We start from the raw sequence: 25,069 nt of genomic DNA on the forward strand, positions 1-25,069 counted from the left end.
GCATGCTCAGATCCAATTGGCCAGCCCCCAGGAACAGATATAACCTGCTAGACGGATCCAGCAAAAAAACGGATCCGTTTCTACAGTTCTCCAAAATTTATGCCGGATCCGTTTTTTCAAAAAATAGCCGGATCCTGCCTGACGGCAAAAAACTGATGTGTGAAAGTAGCCTTAGTGTAGGTCTGTTTTTCTCATTCATTTCTCATTCCAAAAAGATAATGCAATTTTAGATAAAAAAAAAAAAACATTTAAAAAAAAAACTTAACTCCAATCTACAAATAAAAGCCGGGGACAGTTTTAAACACAATTTATTTTTGTTTTAAATAATCAACTAGATCATCCAGTGTTTTGATTTCATACATTGTAATTAGAGCTATTATCAATGAATGCTGTTTCCATATGAATATAATCAACAAATGAAAAGATTTCACCAAAACCCCAAAAGAAATAAAAAATAAAAATGCCCTTTTAAAACACAGCAGCATTAACAACCTAATATTACACTGCTAGAATGAAAACAGATGATTGGCTTTACTGAAAAGAGTCTACATTTTTATAGCCAGTACACAATACAGTAAGGACTTTACATCGTGCTGCCTGCCTAATTGTTCTTTTCAGTTTCTTTTTGTGCTTTTTTTTTTTTTTTTTTTTTTATGCTGAAAGCACAACTTTCATTTCTAAAAACCTTACCCCACCCATGTAAAAGCAATACAGTGAGTGCCTGAAACTATGCACTACCATACAATATATTATTATTATTATTTTGTTCTTAAAAGTTCATGAGAGGTTGGCAACAGCGATACGATTAAATAAAGGGCTTGTGTGGATAGCTCCGACGTTGGTTTGTGTCCTAGTGTAGCTTTTGCAAAGTTCAACGAAGGCTAAAAGAAAGTAAAGTGGGTGATACATGCACCAAAATATTACTTAATCCGAAGAAAAATGATTCGGGATAGCAGAAGTCCCTGTTTCGTTGTGTACTGTTAAAGTTTGCTGCAGAATTAAAGAAATTTGTGTAAAATCTGCTTGGCTTTGTTTTATTTATTTATTTTTTTTTCATATACAAAGAAATAAATCGATAATATACAAGATTTTGTGAAGACGCACCCATTATATACCCCATCGGTGAAGTATTATCAGACACCTATCAGGTTATATGGATATGTGAGTGGTCTTCGGTTGGTAAGTAGTTACCAGGCGGTGCATTATTAACATCAATCCTAGTCTTGTTAGACTTTTATACAAGTGTCACTTATTTACAGCAAATCCATTGATGATTTATAAAAGAAAATCAAGAGCATTTTAGACCCCAGTTTATAGGGTACAGGTAAAATAAGGCGAACTGTTGCTTATTTTAGTGATTATTGTGTCTTTCACAAGTCCATCCAAAGTCATCCTCTTCGTCGGTAGTTCCAGCGTCAGGGAAATCCAAACGCTTGTGGAGACATCATTTACAGCATGGTATTTAATATGTACACTGCATTGTAAACTACACACTCCTGGACTCCATCCGAATGAAGGTGATTTCCCATGCTCTGTATAATTGGCTCATGCTAAAATAAAGGTTTCTTGCATAAAAAAAACCCATGCGGTTAATGTGTGGAAGCGGCAAACGCACACTTTTTGTTTGTTGTTCAGTGTTCTCCACTAATTGTTTTTTTTCTTCTCAATACTGGCAGTAACCATTCATCCTATAAAAAAAAAAAGATAGGAGAATGAGTGTTATTCACCGTAAGGCTTTGTTCACACTAGCGATGAACGTTATGCTGGTTCCATTATCACAAAGATGCTGAATATTGAAATTGTTAGGGATTCTTCACACGTTGCTCTTTTGAGACTTAAAAAATGCTGCGTTTTACAGTTCCAACAAAGTGAATGAGATTTCTGAAATCGGCTTAATTTTTCAATGCAGATATGAGTCATTAGGCTATGTTCCCACAATGAACTTTAGGTACAAGAATTTCTGCACCTATTATTTTAATTAGGTTACTTGCATTTTTCCATTGCATTTTTCTGTGAGTTTTTTAATCAGAGTTTTTATCGCGTTTTTAACGCTGCTACTCTAGTTTTGATACTCCCTGGTATTTGGCTTTGACAAAACTTTCCTGATTTACTTAGTGGATTACATGTATTTTTATGCATTTCAGCATTGAAAACGCTCTTAGGTTATGTTCACATGATGCGTTTTTGATGCTTTTTTAATTATAAGACAAAATTCATATAGCACAAAATCATAATTAAGGTATGGGATTAGAGTTTAGCGTAAACCCTTCAGTATATTATTGGTAGGAGATCAAACGGAGGAGTACTCTAAAACATGAACATTAGAGCAAAAGGGAAAAAAAAGAGTAACAATGAACCATCAATAAAGTTAAAAAAGGATCATTTATTGAAACAATTCACAATAAAAATCATTAACCTTAGGTACAAAATGAGAATACTAAGAAGGAAAGAAGATGGGGAGCTACACAAAAATCCTATGCACAAAGCAGTGCGCAGTGTGCAAAACACAAAATCAACAAGTGTCAAGAGGTTTCCTTGAGAAAGCAACACGTGAAACGCGCGTCAGGGCAATGTTGGCGGGCTCAACTAATCCTCAGTCACATGGGTAAGCAACACTTTATTTAAGTAATATACCTTTGTCTCACTTTGTACTTACAGCAACTCGACCTGCTTCACAATATATGACGTCTTGAGACTGGGTGCTTTTGTGTTTCGCACACTGTGGGCTGCTTTATGCATAGGATAAAATAGAAGTAAAATAAATCCCATCCACTTTGCTGGAACTGTAAGACGCTGCGTTTTTGATGTAGCAAAAATACGCAGTGTAAAAAATGCCTCCAAAATTCATTGTCGGAATGTAGCCTTAGTTTTTTGTTTTGTTTTTTTTTTAAACTGCAGCATGTCAAATCGTTTCCGCATTTTTACTGCATTTTTCACCAGTTCAAATAAATGGGAAAAAATGCATAAAAATGTGTCTAAACAGTGGAGGTTTTTTTTTATTTTTTTTTTTTATTTTAATCTTTGTAGAAAGTACAATTTTTTGTGGACTTAAACATTTTGCTGTTGGTGATCTGCAGCAAATTTCACAACAAATGGAGTTATGTGGATTTTGACCTTTACTATTGAACTCAATGGGGAATCCAGAACAAATGTGTATCATAGATTAGTATGCTGCAGTTTTAAAATCCAGACTGAACTTAAGTTTTTGCATTTTTTTTCTTTTCTTTTATAGTGTGTGAATAAGATTTAGAAAACTCTCATTCCCTCTACTGCTACTGTAATTTTCAAATCTGGACAGAAAATAAGAAATGTAACTTCCCTTATGTGAAAATTGTCTCTTCAGATAGGAAGAGGACTAGAACTCTAGTGCCAGCTATTGGAAGAAGTAATTCTATAACTCAATATTGACCCTCCAATAAGCCTTGCCACATGACTTGGAATAAAAGCCAAACCATATCTTCAGGCATATGGCAAGGCTCGTTGGAGGATCAATATTGACTACTTAGGATTACTACTTCCAATAGGTGGTGCTGGAGTTGTTTTCCTCTTCCTCTCTGAAGAAACAATTTGCATATTTAATTTCTCAAAGGAGCATTGCAAGGCTTAAAAGTCTCCTCACCTTGACATGGCAGGCTTGACATATCACTCTCCGCAAAGAGATATGCGAGTAGAAGGTGTGAACATGCCTGAAAGTTACAGCTCTTGCTGATGAAGTTTTCTAGAGACTCTTAGGCCGGGGTCACACTGGCGAGGAATACGGACAAGTGAGAGGCGCTAAAAGCACGCATTAGACACGGACAAATGATTCTCTATGGGGTCCATCGCACCAGCCGTATATTTCTCATCCGTATTCTACGGTCCGTGCCAATCGCAGCATGCTGCGATTGTCAGCGTACTACGGCCGTAGTACGCCAATGCAAGTCTATGGGTGCGCAAAAAATACGGATTACACACGGACCACACATGTGACCTGCGAGAAATACGCACCCGGTGTCTTTTGGCAAAGCCGGCAATTCAGTGCGCTATACAGTAAACTCACACTGACAGGTTTAATAAAGAAACGAAAGAATAGATATAGACACATAGAATACATATATATATATATATATATACATACACTCACTGGCCACTTTATTAGGTACACCTGTCCAACTGTGTGTTAAGACTTAATTTCTAATCAGCCAATCACATGGCGGCAACTCAGTGCATTTAGGCATGTAGACATGGTCAAGACAATCTCCTGCAGTTCAAACCGAGCATCAGTATGGGGAAGAAAGGTGATTTGAGTGCCTTTGAACGTGGCATGATTGTTGGTGCCAGAAGGGCTGGTCTGAGTATTTCAGAAACTGCTGATCTACTGGGATTTTCACGCACAACCATCTCTAGGGTTTACAGAGAATGGTCCGAAAAAGAAAAAAAATCCAGTGAGCGGCAGTTCTGTGGCCGGAAATGCCTTGTTGATGCCAGAGGTCAGAGGAGAATGGGCATACTGGTTCGAGCTGATAGAAAGGCAACAGTGACTCAAATTGCCACCCGTTACAACCAAGGTAGGCAGAAGAGCATCTCTGAACGCACAGTGCGTCGAACTTTGAGGCAGATGGGCTACAGCAGCAGAAGACCACACTGGGTACCACTCCTCTCAGCTAAGAACAGGCATCTGATGGCTACTTTCAGCAGGATAATGCGCCATGTCATAAAGCTCGAATCATCTCAGATTGGTTTCTTGAACATGACAATGAGTTCACTGTACTCAAATGGCCTCCTCAGTCACCAGATCTCAATCCAATAGAGCATCTTTGGGATGTGGTGGAACGGGAGATTCGCATCAGGGATGTGCAGCCGACAAATCTGCGCCAACTGTGTGATGCCATCATGTCAATATGGTCCAAAATCTCTGAGGAATGCTTCCAGCACCTTGTTGAATCTCTGCCACGAAGAATTGAGGCAGTTCTGAAGGCAAAAGGGGGTCCAACCCGTTACTAGCATGGTGTACCTAATAAAGTGGCCAGTGAGTGTATATATATATATATATATATGCATTCTATGAGTATATATCTATTCTTTCATTTCTTTATTAAAACTGTCATAGGGCTCCATTATATGTCTATTTTCCAAGCCTGCGAGAAAATCTCGCCATACGGATGCCATACGGATTACATACGGATGCTGACATGCGCAAAATACGCGACCACACCTTGATTACGGGACATACGGAGCACTATTTAGGGGTCTGTCATCCGTATTACGCATGTAAAATACTGACCGTATTTTGCGTTGGTTAGTGTGACCCCGGCCTTAATCTCACCCTCCACCACCAAAGAAAAAACTCAAATCAAATTGGAAGCATTGGTCCAACACAAACAGTGGCCTTACTGGGTAGCTAATGGGAAAATTCAGCCAAAAACGTCATACTGATATGTCCTAAATATGTTTCACACTGATAAGTGAGTAGAAGGTCAGACCAGCAGTGATTACCTGAGGGATTTAGCTGCTGCTCTTTTAGTTATTGGAAGGTCCATGTTATGTGAATGGTCATGAGCCTGGTATGTTGTGCTAGACATTTATCAGGACACAACTGATCACATGTGTATAATCTACTCAGTGCATAGGTGATAAATATCAATTGTGAGGAAAAACCTTTAGTAGGTCTGATGTGCTATTATGTTGCTGTTGGTGGTGTTCCAAGCTGACAAACTCCACAGATGTCGTGTGCATTGCAAGATTCCTTATGGGTGGATTTCTTGGTTTTTTTTGTCTATCATCACATTGAACAATTTGTTGACGTGCAGCTTTTTGCATATGTCTTGCATTTCCCATAGTTATAAGAAACTATAGGGTTTTTGGGACTTACAATACTAGATTGGTGGGAGTGCGATACCCGACAGCTGCAAAGATTAGTAGATTTAAGATCTGGTCACCAGTAGAGATGAGCTAACCCGAAAATAAATGTTTGGGTTTGTACCAGACAGTTAGTGTCCAGTGCTAAATGCTGAACATGGACTTCTCCCAGAAGTCCCTTGCAGTGTTCGGAGTTACAGGGATGTCTGTCAGAGAGAACGTTTTTTTTTCCCAGATCCAAAGTTTGGGTCTCCATTGTTTTCACTGAGGTTTGGGTTCTGGCCTAAGTACCCGAACCAACCTTTGGACTAAAGATTTGGTTGGGTCCCAGAACCAGAACTTCAACGGATCCACTCATCCCTTGTCACCACCATTCTTAGCAACGACCACTACTACAGATTTAATCACGTTTGATACATATGCGAATCAAGTGTGCCCCTGGGGTCTCTCCCGACTATAGAGCATAATGAATGTTGTGTAAAAAAAGGTAATCTTAATACACAGCTCTCCTTGGCTGTCACCTACTCGTTCACGCCAGTCTGGACGAGTGTAAGGACTACAGAAAAGACTGGACTGGAGGAAGCAACTGGTGAGAGCCGGGGGAGAGGTATTTATAATATACACAATACTTCTTACACCTTCCTGGCCCTTCAAAATTCAGCTGGCTGCCATTTTGCATGATTCACGTGATGCAAATCACAAAAGGTACTGTATTTTGCCTTAAATTGTTTTGCTTATGTTTAATCTGAACCTATCTGATGACGTTTTGCTAAATATTTGGCACATTGTATTTGCCTACAGTATTAATGGGAGAAAATTGGATAGGTGTTTTTATAATATGAGATTTGTACCACCCATGAAGGCTGAGTAGTTTACCTTGGACTAACATGTAGAATGTAATCTGGTACTGCAGCCTCAATGTCTTCAGACCTTGGCTGATGACTTTGTATTCTTATAAAATCTTACACACCACTCACCTGAATCACTATGGCATTAAGAATAACTTTTCTTCTCAATGTGTCGGACTTCCTTCTTGGTCTTTACTTTATACCCGTCATTCTATAATATAAATTATTTAAGAATTGTTATAGAGAATTCAAAGAAAATTCTTTATTTTAATATTTTCATTTTTCTTAAAACCTTAAATATATTCTTAAAGAGGTTGTTAGTTCAAAATATTCTCATGATCTACCCGCAGGTTTGGTCATCAATATCAGACAATGTGGGGTTCTACAATCGGCACCCTCACCGATGAACCGTTACAGGGTTTATTGTGCTGTACCCATAAGACACATTAAATGGAGCTGTACAGTGGAGGTCCAATCCATGTGTTTGCACCCAGATGCTACTGGAACAAAATAATGGTTGATCAGTCGAAGTGCCGGGTGTCGGACCCTCATGGTATGATATTGATGACTTATTCTCCATATAAGAAATCAGTATATTCTGAACGGACAACCCTTTGAGCACCCATTGGCTTTGAAATTTTACATCCATGTCAGGTGACCTAAAGAAATGAAATTGTGGAGGAACATTTCCCTCTATGTCGACTGTTCATAAGTTTCTGATGGACTCAGAGTCAACCTTAAATCAGCGGTTGGGCACTCACTCAGGTCTACTCCACTCCTACAGTAGGTATTTTATCAGAATTAGATTTAGAACGGTTAGTATCACTGAAGCCAATGCAAACCTGACAAAATATTAATGGCAGAAAACATAGAACACATAAAGCAAAAGCAAGATTAGCCTTTCCACAACCAACTAAGGTAAAATTAAAAAAAAAGTTATATGGTCTAAAAACTGGTCACCCAAAAGGTGTGCAAAACTTTACCAAGAACAGATTTAGGTTAAACCTTTAATATGGATGAGTTCATCAGGAATACTTACCTAAATAACCTGCTTACCAGAATTACTACCTGTACAGTTCATTCTGGCAGTGACCGGTCACTAGAGGAAGGTGTCTGCATCATTTCTAGATTGATTTAGATGTTTGTTGTTTTATATGTTACCAAACAAGAGAATAGAGAATGTGTGATAAGGGAACGGGTAAAGAGCATGCAGTATGCTAACTACCATCTATTTAGTAAAGGAATAAACTTTATTCAGAGCAGCAAATAGAGGATCAAGCAATTAAAAAAGAGCACATAAGCTCCAATGACAACTGTGGGGCTGCACTCTGATAAGTATCCTATCCTATCCACAAACACAACCAAAAAATAATAAGCCTCAAAGATGTATATCTATTAAGGCAGCAAAACAAAATGCATAAAGTATATTCAATAACAAAGTAATAATAGCAAGTAAATTAAAAATTGAAACCGATATAATAGAACCAGCAACCTGAACGAATGAATAAATGAAGCTGATTTACTGTATTTTTCAGACTATAAGATGCACCGGACCATAAGACGCACCCCAAATTTTCAGAAAAAAAAATGGAGAAATGGAGAAAATAAATTAATGCATCAAATGGCGGTCCGTCTTACAGTCCTGAATTCATCTTACCGGGGGGGGGATCGGCAGCGCTGGTGGCAGCAGGAGTCAGGCGATTCTTCCGGTGGTCCAATGCTGCAGGGCGATGATCTCGCTCCCATCCCAGGCTGGTGCAGCAGTTTCGGCGGTGCTCGGTGCTGCAGGGGGCTCCGGCGACATGGTGCGGCAGTTTCGAAGATGCTCGGTGCTGTGGGGGGCTCTGGTGACATAGTGCGGCAGTTTCGGTGGTGCACAGTGCTGCAGGGGGATCCGGCGACATAGTGCGGCAAGTTTCGGGGGTGCACGGTGCTGCGGGGGGGGTCCAATTTGCACATGCGCCACCTCTGGTGGCCATTTTACCAGGGGCCACAGCATCGAGGCAATAGAATTGTAGGGGTATTCGGGCTTTCACATAATGTCGCCGGAGCCTTCTGCAGCACCAAGCACCGCCGAAACTGCCGCACCATGTCTCCAGAGCCCCCCGCAGCATCGAGCACCACTAAAACTGCCGCACCAGCCTGGAATGGGAGCGAGATCATCGCCCTGCAGCGTCGGACCACCAGTTGCATTAAATTTGTTTAATATTTTTCTTCACTTGCTGTTATTTTGCCTTTTAGTATACTTTTATGATTATTTTTGTTATCTTAATAGTTACAGTGGTGAAAATAAGTATTTGATACTCTGCAGATTTTGCTAATTTTCCCACCTAAAAAGAATGGAGAGGTCTCTAATTTTTATCATAGGTACACTTCACCTGTGTGAGACAGAATCTAAAAATAAAAAACAGAAAATCACATAGTATGATTTTTAAATAATTAAATTACATTTTATTGCATGAAATAAATATTTGATCACCTACCAACCAGCAAGAATTCTGGCTCTCACGGACCTGTTAGTTTTTCTTTAAGAAGCCTTCCTACTCTTCACTCGTTACCTGTATTAATTGCACCAGTTTGAACACGGTACATGTATAAAAGACACCTGTCCACACACTCAATCAATCACACTCCAAACTCTCCACCATGGCCAAGACCAAAGAGCTGTCTAAGGACACCGGGGACAGAATTGTAGACCTGCACAAGGCTGGGGTGGGCTACAGCACAATAGGCAAGCAGCTTGGTGAGAAGACAACTGTTAGTAGAAAATGGAAAAAACACAAGATGACTGTCAATCTTCCTTGGTCTGCATGCAAGATCTCCCCTCGTGGGGTAAGGATGAGTTTGAGAAATTTCAGGAATCAGCCCAGAACTATCTGGAGAAGATCTGTATGGAGAGGAGGGAGCCAAAATCTCTGCGGCAGTCTGTGCAAGCTTGGTCCGGAACAAAATGAAACGTCTGACCTCTGTAACTGCAAACAAAAAATTCTGTACCAAATATTAAGTTCTGTATTTCTATTGTATCAACAATAAAATGCACATTAATTATGTAAAAATCATACAATGTGATTTTCTCGTTTTTATTAGATTCTGTCTCTCTATTCTTTGTAGGTGGGAACTTGCCAAATCGGCAATGTATCAAATACTTATTTTCCCCACTATATATTGTAGTGCAGCGGGCTGGTGCAGTGTCACAGACAGGCAGTGACCCAGGAAAGTTGAAACCAAAAATGTTTAAATGTCCAGAACTCACAAAGTAAGCAGCACACGGTATCCTCCGGATCGCAGCTGGGAATCAAAACACTCCATTATCTGAGACCCGTTTCCGTGGGCGACTGCACCACCGTGCTATGCTGAGGGGTGCCAGGCCATTTGGCTTTGCTTGGCACCATGTTACTTCACACCGGCTGAGCTTTGCACAGCCACCTGCTCTGCAAGTTTGCAAACCAAGACTGACACACTCAACCCTTTGCCGCAGGGTTTTTTAAATGGAATCTGTGGCCATGGGCCACTTGTAAGACTCGGTCTGGAGGGTGCAAACTGCCCCACTAACATCCTGTAGTTCGCTCCAAAAATAAAAGCCCATGCTGGGTTTTCTTAAATTTGCCTTGGGCAAATAGCTTTCCCAAGACCAAACTTACTTTTATTTTGCAATGCAATCACATCTGTGCCTGTGACTGCAATGCATTCCAGCGGCCTCAATACGTTTTTTTACGCATCCTGGGGGACACATAGTGACCCTCGCATATAACACCAGTCACTGCCTCACAGTCACAATATATATTTGAGGGGTCCCAGGCCTATATTTTCATATGTTTTCGGAATATGGCACATATCAGAGTCTAGCTCTGAGATTATCATTGGAGCATATGATGAGCAAATTATATTATTTTTTTTTTTGCATTTATCTGGTAGTATATTCCTTTTACCTGGGCTCATATCACACAAACTCTTTTCTTTTGTTTGGCTCTGCATAGCTAACTGATGTGTGGTACTTTACTTGTACTGGGATTTTAGCTATTCATGTTTAACCTGTTTTATACTTTCTACTATTATACATATTGTAGTGTGGCTAATGATCGCATAATCGATGGGAGATATGTGTCACAGAGAACTTTGAAAGGAACTTGCCTCCTGTTTTCCTCCTGTCGAACCCGATTGAGTACAACTCCTACAATTGGTGCTAGACTTGCAGGCAGCCTTTCCAGCAGAGACGTGAGACTGCTACAGGAAGGACTGCATATCCTGGGTTAAGTGTCGGTTGCAAGCCAGCAAGCATCGCCAGATAAAATGGAGGACCTGCTGAAACACCTGGTCCAGTCGCAGCAGCAGCAAGAGACCAACAGGCTGTTGTTACAGCAGATCCAGCAGAGTCAGCAGAAGCAACAGCAGCAGATGCAGCTTCTGGCATCTGCCATTCATTCAGGGCAGGATGAGCGTTCCAACCCCAAGTCTGGCTGATGACGCCCATGTCCAGAAGGCGGTAAGATGTGCTTTGCAGAAAATGACCCCTGGGGATGACGTTGAGGCCTTCCTGACAGTGTTTGAAAGGGTCGCCGACAGAGAGAAACTCCGGCCAGAACAGTGGGCAGAGGTACTGGAGCCATACTTGACGGGGGAACCCCAAAAGGTGTACTATGACTTAGCTTTGCAGGACACCAAAACATATGACAAGCCAAAAACTGAGATTCTCGCGCACTTGGGGGTGACAGACTATCAAGGCACAGCCGGTTCACCACTGGGCGTATCACTGGGACAAACCACCTGTTGCACCTGGTCCAGAAGTGGATGCAACCACAGTCCTCTACACCTGCGCAGATGGTGGAACGGTGGAGATGGACCGGTTTGTGCACTCCCTGCCAAGGCCCATACAGACTTGGGTTGCCCAGGGTGATCCCCGGAATGCCGATGAACTGGTCGGACTGGTCGAGAGATACTAGGGGAATGATGGTTCCTTGGGAAGGCAGCCCACTCCATACTGGGGGGTCCCAACAGGGCGGAGGCCCAAAAGGGGGTGTCCAAAGGGGCGGGAGAGGTGGTGCCCAAAATCCCTACGGGTGATATTATTTGCTGGAGGTGCCATGGGCCAGGACATATAGCTGCCCATTGTCCCCTGACCCCAGAGCAGATGGACTGCAGCCTAGGATGCCGTTGTTCATATTATGCATATCTGCCCTGCAGCGTGAGCTCTCCACCCAACAATACGCCTCAAGCGTGTCCAGTGAAAGTGAAAAGTAGGGAGTTAATGGCACTGCTAGACTTCAGGAGTTTAGTGACCCTTGTGAGGGCCACTTTTCCTCTCTAACTGATCCCCGGGGAAAAAAGTCGGCATTCGGTGCATAAAAGGTGATGCTAAGGACTACCCTATGGCCAGAGTGGACATTGAAACAGGCCACGGTACTGAGTCCCATGAGGTTGGCGTCGTTCGAGACTTGTTGCACCCTATTATTATAGACCGGGACTTTTGTTTATTTTGGGATCTGTGGGGGAAGGATTCTGAGTTAGCTGGCATGAAAAGTGAACCACTGAACCCTTATAAGGTGTCAACACACCCAGAGGCAGACAGGTTTCTATTTTGTGTCCTTGTGGGGGATGAGGAGGAAGTGTACCCTGTGTCTGACATTCCGGGGATAGGGTTGACCAGTGAGAATTTTGGAACCGCCCTACATAGGGACTCAACTCTGAAAAAAGCCTTTAACATTGTCATTGTCATTAATGGCGTTGCACAGAAACCGGGGGCTGACACAAGGTTTCCCTACTTTATGATGAGTGGGGAGTTGTTGTATCGGGTCACAAAAGTGAGGGAGGAGCTGGTGGAACAGTTAATATTGCTGGGCCCACATAGACAGAAGGTGTTGAACATGACCCATTCACACATCTTGGATGGACATCAGAGAATGGAATAAACGCAAGAACGGTCCGGGGGTGTCTCCGGGAAATATTAAACTATTGCAGGTACTGCCCTACATGTCAGTTAACCGCCCCACCTTTCACTTTCAAAGTCCCAACGTGCCATTGCCCATTATCGAAGTGACATTCGAGAGAATTGCTATGGACTTGGTCGGTCCCCTGGTGAAATCTGCTTGTGGGCATCAATACAGATTGGTCGTTCTGGACTATGCCACACGATAACCCTAAGCAATTACCCTGAGAAAAAGGGGAAAGTATAGCCCTCCAAAAAGTATAGCCCTCGAATTGGTCCATGTCTTTTCCCGTACAGGTTTACCAAAGGAAATCCTGACTGACCAGGGAACACCTTTTATGTGTAAGGTGATGAGGGAGTTATGCAAGGTCCTGCAAATCTCCCAGTGTAGGACTTCAGTATACCATCCTCAGACAGATGGCTTTGTTGAAAGGTTCAATAAAACATTGAAAAGCATGCTGAGGAAAGCTATAGAAAAGGACGGTAGAGACTGGGACTGTCTCGTACCATATCTGTTCTCCATATGTGAGGTTCTACAGGCCACCATGGGGTTCTCACCATTCGAGCTTCTGTATGGCCGACATCCGCGAGGTCTCCTGGATATAGCCAAGGAAACCTGGGAAGTCAAAGTCACGCCCCACAGAAGCGTCATTGAGCACGTGGCACTGATGCAGCAGAGAATTGCGAAGGCGATGCCCATCATAAAAGGACACCTCCTCCAGGCACAAGAAGCTCAGACCAGGGTCTACAACCGGTCAGCCAGAGTGAGGCAGTTCAATCTGGGAGACCGAGTTCTTGTGCTAATTCTGATGGTGGAGAGCAAGTTCTTGGTCAAATGGCAAGGACCGTATGAGGTGGTGGAGAAGCTTGGTAATGAAGCTTGATGTAAATTAAAAGATTCATCAACCAGGAAGACGGAAACCATATCAGGTCTACCATGTCAACCTCATCAAGCCATGGCAAGACAGACAGCCGGCTGAAACTCCGTGCTTGCTGGGGCAGCCAGAAGGAGAGGTTTGAGGTGTTGCCATAGCGGAGACGCTGTTGAAGGCCCACAAACAGCAGTGCCGGGAGTTGCTCCAGAAGAACAGGGATCTGTTCTCAGAATTGCCGGGGTGCACGAAGGTCGTAGAACATGAAGTTCTGACGGAACCACATGTGCGCGTAAATGTGAAGCCTTATCGTGTCCCGGAGGCCTGTCAAGAAGTGATCTCCAAGGAGGTGCAGCGCATGTTAAAACTTGGGGTCATTGAGAAGTCCAAGAACGGTTGGTTGAGCCTGACTGTCCTTGTCCCAAAGCCTGAGGGTGAATAGAGGTTCTGCAATGACTATCGGAATTTGAGTGAGGTCTCCAAGTTCGATGCATATCCCATGGAAATGGTCCAAGCGGCGTTTGATGCTCTAAGAAAGGCGGGGTTTTCAATAAACCCGAAGAAGTGTACCTTGGGGAAAGAAGAAGCCAAGTACCTGGGATATGTAGTGGGTCAAGGCGAGATCAAACACCAAATCAGTAAAGCGCGGAGGCAATTCAAATATGGCAGAGACCGCTGTCCAAGAAACAAGTTAGAGCCTTCCTAGGGATCGTGAGATACTACAGTAGGTTCATACCAAACTTCGCTATGATGGCAGCGCCCCTGACTTACCTCCTTAAGGGGGATGAAATTGGTAAAGGTCAAATGGAATGGTCTAAAGAGGTAGAGATGGCCTTTCAAGAAATGAAAGGGGCTCTGTGTAAGCAACCGATTCTGGTGGCCCCTGACTTTAAGAAAGAGTTTATACTCCAAACAGACACCTCAGATGTCAGGGTAGGACCTGTCCTTTCCCAGGAGATACACGGGAAGGAGCACCCTGTTCTCTACTCAAGTAGGAAGCTATCCTCACGTGAGAGGAATTATTCAGTCATAGAGAAGTAGTGCTTGGCCATAAAGTGGGCGGTGGACACATTACGGTACTATCTGATAGGAAATAAGTTTAGGTTGGTATCCGACCATGCCCCACTCAGATGGATGAGAGAAACAAAAGTGAAAAATGCTAGGGTCACCCGTTGGATCTTAGCCCTACAAGATTTCAACTTCCATGTAGAGCATAGAGCAGGGAAGCTACATGGTAATGCCGATGCCCTCTTGAGAATCCATTGTCTGGTAGGAGAAAGTGCCAAGCCCCACAGCTTTAGGCAGAGGGGGAGGTAAGCAGTGTGGCTAATGGTCGCATAATCGATGGGAGATATGTGTCACAGAGACGGCTTGTCTCTGTGATGTAACCCAGAGTATTTTCTCTAGTGCATGAAAGCACTAAAGGGCATGTCACACTAAGAGATATCGCTAGCAATATCGCTATAACTAGTGACGTTATAGCGATATTGCTAGCGATATCTCTGTGTCTGATACTTACCTACGACCGGCTCCCTCGCTGGTTATCGCTGATCGCGCGAGAACGTTCAGGACTGTTTCTCGTCGTCAGCTTCCTGTGGCGCTTCCTGCTGTGAGGACGAGCGACGCGTGGAGCCGGGCGGGAGGACGTCAGGATCGCCTCGTCTGACAGGTAAGTAGCGATCCCCGTCCCCAGCGATGTCGCTAGTGAGATCTGCCTGTGTGGCAGCTCACTAGCAACCACTTAGCGATGTACCAGCGATCCTGACCGCGTCATATCGCTGGTCGGGATCGCTGGTACATCGCTAAGTGTGACAGTACCTTTAGTGGCTCGTTTGTTGCAACTGGGACCGGTTTGTGGGTAGCTATGAGAGATGGGCGGGTTTGGCTACCCACTTACCTCACTTCTAGGTGTGGTTACAGCCTATATAATGGAGGCTGTTGTTTGGCACATGGCCTGTGTATTGGGAGGGAGAAGGCCTCCTGTGTGTTTGGCTCCATACTGAGCCTGAATACTGGACACTAACCCAGCCTGTGTGCCTACAGGCCTGATGAAGCAGAGCCATGCTATGGACATTTGTATTTTGTTTTGCCTGATCTAAAGGCTGTTTAGTTTCTGTTTGTGTTTCGGGGGTTTATGAAGCAATAAACCCACATGAACTTTTAACGGAAGGTGCCTCCTGTTTTCCTTCTGTCACACCCGAGTACAACCCCTACAATATGTATGAGAAACATTAGTTCAGAGCAAAAGGAAGTTGAATAGGAACAGTTTGGAGGGTTTTGCTCTCCAACTGCTACTTAAATTTAACTGTATCAACACCTACAAACTAATTATATGGCTGCATCTGTCTTTTACGCCCAATTATGGGTGGATCAGTCCTGCTTTTCTGTTGATAGAACACCCACTGAGGCATGGCTGGGATACCTGGTCCGGCCTCACTCACTTCTCCCAGAACTTGACCGCTTGTGGCTGCTTGTGATCTCAGCAATTTTGGACATGTGCTGTGGATCTCTATCTACATGACATGCAAATTGCCTCTTCAGAAAGAAAGAGGACTTTTACTTTACAGCGCCACCTATTGGTAGTAGCGATCCTACAAGTCACAATCAACCCTTTAACGAGTCTTGTAGTATGACTTAGGATACAAGCCAAATCAGAATCTACATGACAGAGATTTAAAGTCACACTGTGCATGTCTGAAGTCATGGTGATCACAAGTTACAGGATGCAAAGTTTCGTGGAGGAGAGAGTGAGTCTCGATAAAGGATTTCAGCCATGCCTCAATGGGCATGCTATTGGCAAGACTCGTCTGCCCATAGAGCACACCTTTTTGACTAGTCAAGATCTTCGAAAGAAGTTTGAAGAGGTGAGTATCACTAGATACTGTAAACGTTCCCTACATAATGCCTGCAATCAGCCTTAAAAGACAGATGCAGCCATATAATTAGTTACTAGATGTTGATCCAGCTGTCAAGTTCCCTTTAATGAATGTTTGCCAGTTTCACATACATAGAAGTGCAAGATGACAGCATCATAGAGATCCATGGTGCTGTCGGTTCAGGATAATAAACCCATAGTCAGACAGGGACATTCAGCTATAATACAGTCATGTGTAACTATCCTCAATGAGAAACACATTCAAATCTCTATAAGCATTTGTCAGAGTTGTTGATGAGGATTTTGAATCTGATCTCCTTCGAATACACTTTGAATAGTCTTGCTATTGATTTTAATGGAAAATCTACTTCATGCTGTTCATATGACAAGTATGAGCGTTTTTTTTCTGATGAGGTTTCGAAAAAGAAGTGACATGTCACCTCATTAATATGGATTCCTCATGGAATCCACTCCAAACTTGTCAAAGCATAGAAAAAAAAACTTCCAAAAATCTTATCAAAATAGTTTCAAATAACCCTTCAGAAAAAAGTCTTCAAAAACAAAAAAAAAGCACTGATTCCTGAAGCAATTCCACGTGAAAACCATGTCTAATAATTCTACCTCAAAAAACCCAGAGAGAATCTACCAAGAATCCCTCAAAGATAAGCCAATCTACCAATAACTAGGGACTATTAAGCATAGTCCTTTCATGCAGTGTAGCAAGAAAAAGAAAACACTTTTCTTAGTGGTAGGACAGGGCAGCCTAGAGGGCCTGTGCAGTTGCACACAGCATATGTCTGCAACCTTACATTTCCACAAGTCCATAGTATGAGTTAAAGGGGTTTTCTTTGATTGTTTTCATTTTTTTATAATGGACCTACAGTAAAATATAAGAGGCAGGTAGTTGCTAAATACCTGTAGTTTCTACCCTGCCCAAACTGCTACTCCTGGCGATTCTGCTGCTTCAATTCAACAGAGTAGCTCTTTCTCTTCCGGGCTGTTCTGTCAACGGGGCATGACTGCCGGCGTCATGACAACTGCCAGCTTCCCACAGTTAGGAGGTGTTGATATTGACAGTTGCCTCATCAACACAGCAGAGCGAAAAAGAAGAGAAGCAGCTGCAATGTTGATGTGACGTCAGCAGAATTGACTGCAGGAGCGGACTGTTCGCAACTACCTGCCTGTTAGTTCTTAAGCTAATAGGAACAAATAAATTAGTCCTGGATAACCCCTTTAAGGTTTTGAAAGCATCTATTTCCAGAAAATAAATATATGGAAAAAGGATCCAAAACATGTTTGCCACAGTGTTAAATACACACCAAACGGATACTCGTTTTAAGACATCAAACCTGGCACACAGAAAGGCATGTGTCACCACAACAAACAGAATTACTTGCCCCAACCTTTACAGTTCCACCAACTTTTTTCTCTTGTGGAACCACAACACGTCTCACGACTTTCCGTGTCACCTATGAGAAGCAGGAACATTGACTTTCTATGGTGCTCAAAATTCGGAAGCTCACACCACAAAAAGTCGAATCTGGGAATACTTCCCAAATTAACAAAGGACATTGATGAAAGAAAATTACTTTTCTGGTGATAATGTTGCCTTCTTCATCTGTGTATTGTTCTTCAGTAACAGTTTCACCGGGAATGTTTTTAACTTCCTCCCCCTAGAGAGTGTCAGATTATTACATCAATTGTACATTAATCCTTAATTCCTAAACACAGCACCCTGGGCATGCAAGGTAAGGAGGATAAGACAAGACAAGCCTTTGGGAACCATGCTACGAGTGGGTTACACTGGTAACATAAGGAAGGTTGAATGAAAACAAATATAGGGTTAGATTTCATGTTTACTGCGAAGCCTAAAGTTTTGCACTTTGCGGTATTTATCCTAACTACATTGTTGTAAATGTCAGAAAGTCGGCTTATTATAGTAAATAAGGTCACATAGTAATCACTTATCGAACATTAGTATTAGGCTAGTTTCACACTAGTGTTTAAACGACGTGCGCACGGCGCCGCTAAGCCACGCCCCCTGCCGGCTCCCTGCCCGCCCCTTCCTGTTATCGCCTCCTCCGAGCGCAGAGGGCTGCATGCGTTATGCGCACCCTATCTTTAGCATAGGGTGCGCAGGCCGTGCGCAACTATGAATATAGCGTGCGCTGCGCATTTTTGAATGTGCGCCGTGCGCGCCAAAATGCAACATGCTGCGTTCGGCGCGCACGGCGCACCTCCAAAAATGCGCAGCGCACGCTATATTCATAGTTGCGCACGGCCTGCGCACCCTATGCTAAAGATAGGGTGCGCATAACGCATGCAGCCCTCTGTGCTCGGAGGAGGCGATAACAGGAAGGGGCGGGCAGGGAGCCGGCAGGGGGCGTGGCTTAGCGGCGCCGTGCGCGCGTCGTTTAAACGCTAGTGTGAAACTAGCCTTAGACATTTGTATGTGCCATTGGAACAGACCTGTGAGGAGCTTGTGTCAGGCTATGTATGTGACCACCCTATGACCACAATATTCCACTCGATCAGCATGAAGACAAAAATGAACAGAACTTATCCAATCTGGCCACTAATGTCTAGGCATTTATACAGCCAATCAACCTTCAAATTAATTGTGAATGGTGAAAATAATTTACACTCCCAATAATCTCCATAGTTAATGAAATTATAAAAACTTTTAGAAAACTATTTTTTTCCTTATTGTTAATAATCACATAGTCACCAATGACCTCTTAACTGCCAAGAGCAAGCGACACTACTCTGTCCTCCTCCTCCTGGACCTGTCGGCTGCCTTTGACACAGTGGACCATTCCCTATTATTACAGACCCTCTCATCCCTCGGCATCACAGACTTGGCCCTCTCCTGGATCTCATCATACCTAACAGACCGGACATTCAGCGTCTCCCACTCACACACCACCTCCTCACCTCGCCCCCTATCTGTCGGAGTCCCACAAGGTTCAGTCCTTGGGCCCCTGCTGTTCTCTATTTACACCTTTGGCCTGGGACAGCTCATAGAATCTCATGGCTTTCAGTATCATCTTTATGCTGATGACACACAGATCTACATCTCTGGACCAGATATCACCTCCCTACTAACCAGAATCCCTCAATGTCTGTCCACTATTTCATCCTTCTTCTCCACTAGATATCTGAAACTCAACATGGACAAAACAGAATTCATCATCTTTCCCCCATCTCACGTGACCCCCCCTACGAACCTATCAATTACAGTAAATGACTGCCCACTCTCCCCAGTCCCACAAGCTCGCTGCCTCGGAGTAATCCTTGACGCTGATCTCTCCTTCAAACCACATATCCAAACCCTTTCCACTTCATGCCGACTTCAACTCAAAAATATTTCACGCATCCGTTCATTCCTCACCCAAGAATCTGCAAAAACCCTAGTCCATGCCCTCATCATCTCTCGCCTTGACTACTGCAACCTCATGCTCTGTGGCCTCCCCTCAAACACTCTCGCACCCCTCCAATCTATTCTAAACTCTGCTGCCCGACTAATCCACCTGTCCCCCCGCTATTCCCCAGCTTCTCCCCTCTGTCAATCCCTTCACTGGCTCCCAATTGCCCAGAGACTCCATTACAAAACCCTAACCATGACATACAAAGCCATCCACAACTTGTCTCCTCCATACATCTGTGACCTCGTCTCCCGGTACTTTCCTGCACGCAACCTCCGATCCTCACAAGATCTCCTTCTCTACTCCCCTCTTATCTCCTCTTCCCACAATCGCATACAAGATTTCTCTCGCGCATCACCCCTACTCTGGAACTCTCTACCACAACATATCAGACTCTCACCTACCATCGAAACCTTCAAAAAGAGCCTGAAGACCCACCTCTTCCGACAAGCCTATAACCTGCAGTAACCACCGATCGACCAAACCGCTGCACGACCAGCTCTACCCTCGCCTACTGTATTACCACCCATCCCTTGAAGATTGTGAGCCCTCGCGGGCAGGGTCCTCTCTCCTCCTGTACCAGTTATGACTTGTATTGTTTAAGATTATTGTACTTGTTTTTATGTATACCCCTCCTCACATGTAAAGCGCCATGGAATAAATGGCGCTATAACAATAAATAATAATAATAATAGTTAGCGATAGCATTTTGATAGGATATGCCATTACTTTTTTATCAGAGGTAATATGACTATCAGGTTTACCACTGCTTTTCACATAAGCATCACGTCACCTTTAGTATACCATATTTTTCGGATTATAAGACGCACTTTTTCCCCCCAAATTTGGGGGGGGAAATGGGGGTGCGTCTTATAATTAGAATATACTTTACCGGCCGTGGTGAAGCAGGGTCTCAGGGTCACTGCTGGAGGAGGCAAGAGTGGCGCGTTGCTGCAGGCCGCAGGCTGGGATGAGGGGGTGTTTGGAGCTGTGACACTGTGGGTGTTCATTGGGGCGGAGGCTCCACTGACATTTTGTGAAAGCCCAAGAGCCCCGCATTTCCATGGTTTACATTGCGGGGGACTCCGGGAAAATGGCTGGCGGGGGTAGCGCATGCACAGATGGAGATCTCGACACCAAGATCTCCATCTGCGCATGCACTGCCCCCGGCGGCTATTTTCCCAGAGTCCACCGCAAACTAAACCATGGAAGTACGGGGGCTCCGGGCTTTCACAAAATGTCGGCATAGAACCCGCACCACTGAACACCTGCAGCGTCGCACATTCAAACACCCCTTTCTCCCAGTATGGGGTCTGCAGCATCGCCCCACTCCTGTCTCCGCCAGCAGCAACACTGGGACCCCGCTTCACCGCAACCACCACCCCCAATAAGCAATAAGATGCATATATTGGAAGACGCACCACCACTTTTTTTTTTTAAAAAAAGGATTTTTCTGCTCAATTTGGGGTGCGTCTTAAAATCGGGTGCGTCTTATAAATCGCAAATTACGGTTCAGATGTGTTGTATTTTCTGCATATTTCCACTGCCCTATTTACTCTATTTGTTAGGTGCTGCATTCTTAAATAGCTGTTGTCCCAGGAGCAGCCACAGATAGTAGAGGACCCAATTAATCCTCATCTCTCCTCGCTACTCCTCCACATCTCCTGGCTGCAAATCCCATTCATTAGCATCCAATTCTCCAATTCATCAAGTTAAAACTACTAACCCCAATCTAATAGGGCCATCCATAATCTGTCTCCTCCATATACCTGGTAACTAATCTCCCGATATCTTCATACACGTAATCTCCGGTCCTCCCAAGACCACAACATTCATATGGAAGACAGCTATCTCTCCTGACTCCCCCATACACATGAGTGCTTGATTTGGCCAAGTGTTCATATTTTTTCAACTGGGAGAGCAAAGAAAGCAAATGCTAAACACATCTGGTAGAAACTCCTGAAAATAAAAAGGATTGGGAGCTAAAATTCTGATCCTCATCCTTCTCTCCAACTGATCGATCCCACATACAGTTGGGCTCATCATTATTGGCACCCCTTCATTTTTTTCACAGACTGTACAATATCTTCAGAAATAAATGTAAATGTACCAAAGTTATATACTCAGGATTTTTTAATTAGTGGTCCAATGCAACAATAAAAAATTGTTTGTTTTTAACTTCCAAGTTGCAATTTCAAAGAAGAAACAGAATAAATCGCATGTGCAGAAATAAAGGCACCCCTAAATTAATACTTTGTTGCACACCTTATGGCATTGATGTCAGGCTCCAAATGTTTCTTGCAGGCATGTTTAAGCTTCTTGCACTTCTCAGTTGGTATTTTGTCCCACTCTTCCTTTGCTGTTTGTTCAAGCTCTTGAATGTCTGCAGGGTTCTTTTTCCAAATGTCAGATTTCAGCTCACCCCAAAGATTTTCAATGGGATTACAGTCAGGACTCATTCCTGGCCATTTTAATACAGTCTATTTTTTCTTTTCAACCATTCCTGTGTACTTTTGGATGTGTGCTTTGGGTCATTGTCCTTCTGGGTTTCCTTACACTGGGTAGGACATATCGCTCTAAAATCTCTTGATAATTCTCTGATTTCAAGATTCCTGTGATATGGTCAAGGCCTCAAGCATCAGACACAGAAAAGCAACCCAACAGCATTGTGGATTTTCCACCATGCTTATCTGTTGGTAGGGTGTTCTTTTCCTTATAAGCTTCATTATGCCATTAGTAAACAAACTGTTGCTTTGCATTGCCAAAAAGCTCTATTTTTGTTTAATCTGTCCACAGAACATTTTCTCAGAAGGATTGTTGTTTGTCAAGGTACCTCTTCAGCAATTGTTTCTTCCTTGGCCTTCGCCCATAAAGCTCTGCTTTTTTAGTGTGCGGCGAACAGTACTTGTTGAAATCATGGTCCCAGACTGTTCCAGTTGGCCTTCCGGACTTTGGATGGTTGACGTGGTGTTTTTCCAACATTCGCACCAACCTTCAAAGACATCTCTTGTCAAGTTTCCTCTTTCCCCCACATCCAGGGAGGTTCTTAACGGTTCCATGCATGGCAAACTTCTTAATAACATTATGCACTGTTGAAACTGGAACTGGGATACCAAGTTCTTTGGAGATAACCTTATACCCATTGGAAGTCTTGTGTTTGCTAATAATAGCAGTTCTGATGTCCTCAGTCAGCTCTTCTCTCTTCGCCATTGTGACAAAGGAACATGGCCTACAATGTGGCTTTTTAACACACTGAAGTCATCATTCATTGGCTAATTCATGTCACATGGGCACCGCCAATCAATCACAGGTGATTCTCATTTGTGATTTACCACAGGTGAGTCAAAATGTGTTTCCATGTAAAGTGTGACAATACCAGTGTCACAGCAAGCTTTAGATTTTTCTATTTTCCCTTCCATTATTTTTTGTTTTAAATTATTGTTCATCATTTGCTCTTTTGTATTTAATACAAGTGCTCTATACTAAAAAAATGCTTCACTTGATTCATTTTTTTCAGGAGATATTCCACATTATGTACTTAAAGCGAACCTGTCAGCTGTTTTGGCCGCTATAAGATGCAGCCACTGCCTTTCAAGGCTTATCTACAGCATTCTATAATGCTGTAGGTGAGCCTCTGGACTGACCTGAAAGATAAGAAAAAAAAGTTTTATTATACTCACCCGGGGCGGTCCAGTGCTGTCCGGTCTGATGGGTGTCGCAGGTCCGGGCGGGTCCAGCGCCTCCCATCGTCTTGCGACATCGCCCTCCTGCTTGTTTCATGCCTCCCCGGCATCGCGCTCCTGCGCAGGAGTAATTCTTTGCCCTGTTGAGGAAAGCGCAAAGTGCTGCCTTGCGCAGGCACCGGGAAAGGTCAAAGAGACTCAGCGACTGCGCACTGCAGAGAAGTACGCTCCTGCAGAGAAGTACGCCTGCGCAGGAGCGCGGTGCTGGGGAGGCATGAAGCAAGCAGGAGGGCGGTGTCGCAAGAAGATGTGAGGCGCCAGACCCGGACCTGCAACACCCATTGGGCCAGACCCCCCCCCCCCCGGGTGAGTATAATTAAACAAATTTTTTTATCTTGCAAGTCGGATTGGTGGCTTATCTACATCACTATACAATGCTGTAGATAAGCCCTGAAAGGTTCCCTTTAAACTTCATGGGTGTCAATAACGATGAGTAGGACTGTGCACATCAGTTCGGTAAATCCCACCAAAGTTATATATTTTGATGCTCTGTTATCCCAACTTGATAGTAAATTGTGATATACTTTCTTCTTCTACTTTATTCTACAAACCACACAATCATGCACATAGTGAATGTTCATATCCTGATCGATCAGACTTCTGCAAACCATGCTCATAAAGAGAAGCCTTCTCAAAACTAGATAGCAGGAATTAATGTAGGAGGACAGAGCTCTTCATATCACAGGGAAACAGGGTGAAAATCAGGAATCCACAGGGCAATGATGAACGGTTCATCAATTTCAGAATAACGTCCTAACGCTTAAATGTACATGTTCAGTCATTACCCAAGATTCCTCAAAGTTGTAAGGTACCACATTCTGCTCCATGCTAAAGACACGTTTCAACAAATGCAAATTATGTTACTTTGCTCAAATTGGTCATGTCAATTTAGTGCTTTCTTGTTATTTATATTCCACTTATAATGGGATGCACAATGACAAATATATATTGATTACAGAGGTCTGCTATGATGATAAAAATATTTGTACTGATTTATTTATTGACCGTTATAAAATGGAGCAGAAAATTAAAACTAAAATTATAATCTGCATATATCACCACCAGTTAGCTTAGACAATGATGTATGCACTGTGAGGATTGTCCGGGGCTAATGTAACATAAGGTTATTATTACAGCATGCTTGTAAGAAAACTGTAAATAGCAAACATCCAAGGTATCGGAGGCAAAAACTCATGCTACAGCCGGGGCTCAGGAGTCATCTGCACTCGGTACCTTATAAATCAGCCGTCGCCGAGTAATTTTTGTAGTGATTCTTCGTTCCTCATCAGAGCTTGACTCACTTTCATATTCACTGTCACTAGAATCCTGATAAATGCATTTTAGGCATGTTTTACCAGAAAACTTAAAAGAAAAAGAAATATTTTTGTCTACATAGCCAGAAATTGACATCTGAGTCTTTTTCGAGAGATCACAGACATCATTGCTTTTCTTTGGTGATTAGTAGGTTCAGGTGTTGACGATACTTCTCGAGGTCTAAGAAATGCTATGTGTGTTACCGGTTGTCAAGACAAACTCGATACAACC

The 25,069-nt window shown here is 43.3% G+C and overlaps 1 protein-coding gene across 17 annotated transcripts in view; it reads right to left on the bottom strand.

Moving 5' to 3' along the window:
* Positions 1–292: 292 nt before the first annotated feature.
* ANK3 (ankyrin 3) overlaps positions 293–25,069 on the bottom strand; it is an 891,037-nt gene continuing 866,260 nt past the window's right edge. For all 17 annotated transcript variants that reach the window (XM_073548271.1, XM_073548272.1, XM_073548270.1 and 14 more), the window contains 4 exons: positions 17,946–18,029; positions 17,754–17,825; positions 6,816–6,897; positions 293–1,688 (listed from right to left, as the gene is read on the bottom strand). In XM_073548271.1, the coding sequence (XP_073404372.1) occupies positions 6,832–6,897; positions 17,754–17,825; positions 17,946–18,029 (222 nt within the window). In that variant the 3' untranslated portion in view covers positions 293–1,688; positions 6,816–6,831. The remainder of the gene's footprint in view (positions 1,689–6,815; positions 6,898–17,753; positions 17,826–17,945; positions 18,030–25,069) is intronic.

This window comes from Dendrobates tinctorius, unplaced genomic scaffold (genome assembly GCF_039654945.1).
Source record: "Dendrobates tinctorius isolate UK_male_01 unplaced genomic scaffold, ASM3965494v1 ptg000156l, whole genome shotgun sequence".
Taxonomy (NCBI): domain Eukaryota; kingdom Metazoa; phylum Chordata; class Amphibia; order Anura; family Dendrobatidae; genus Dendrobates; species Dendrobates tinctorius.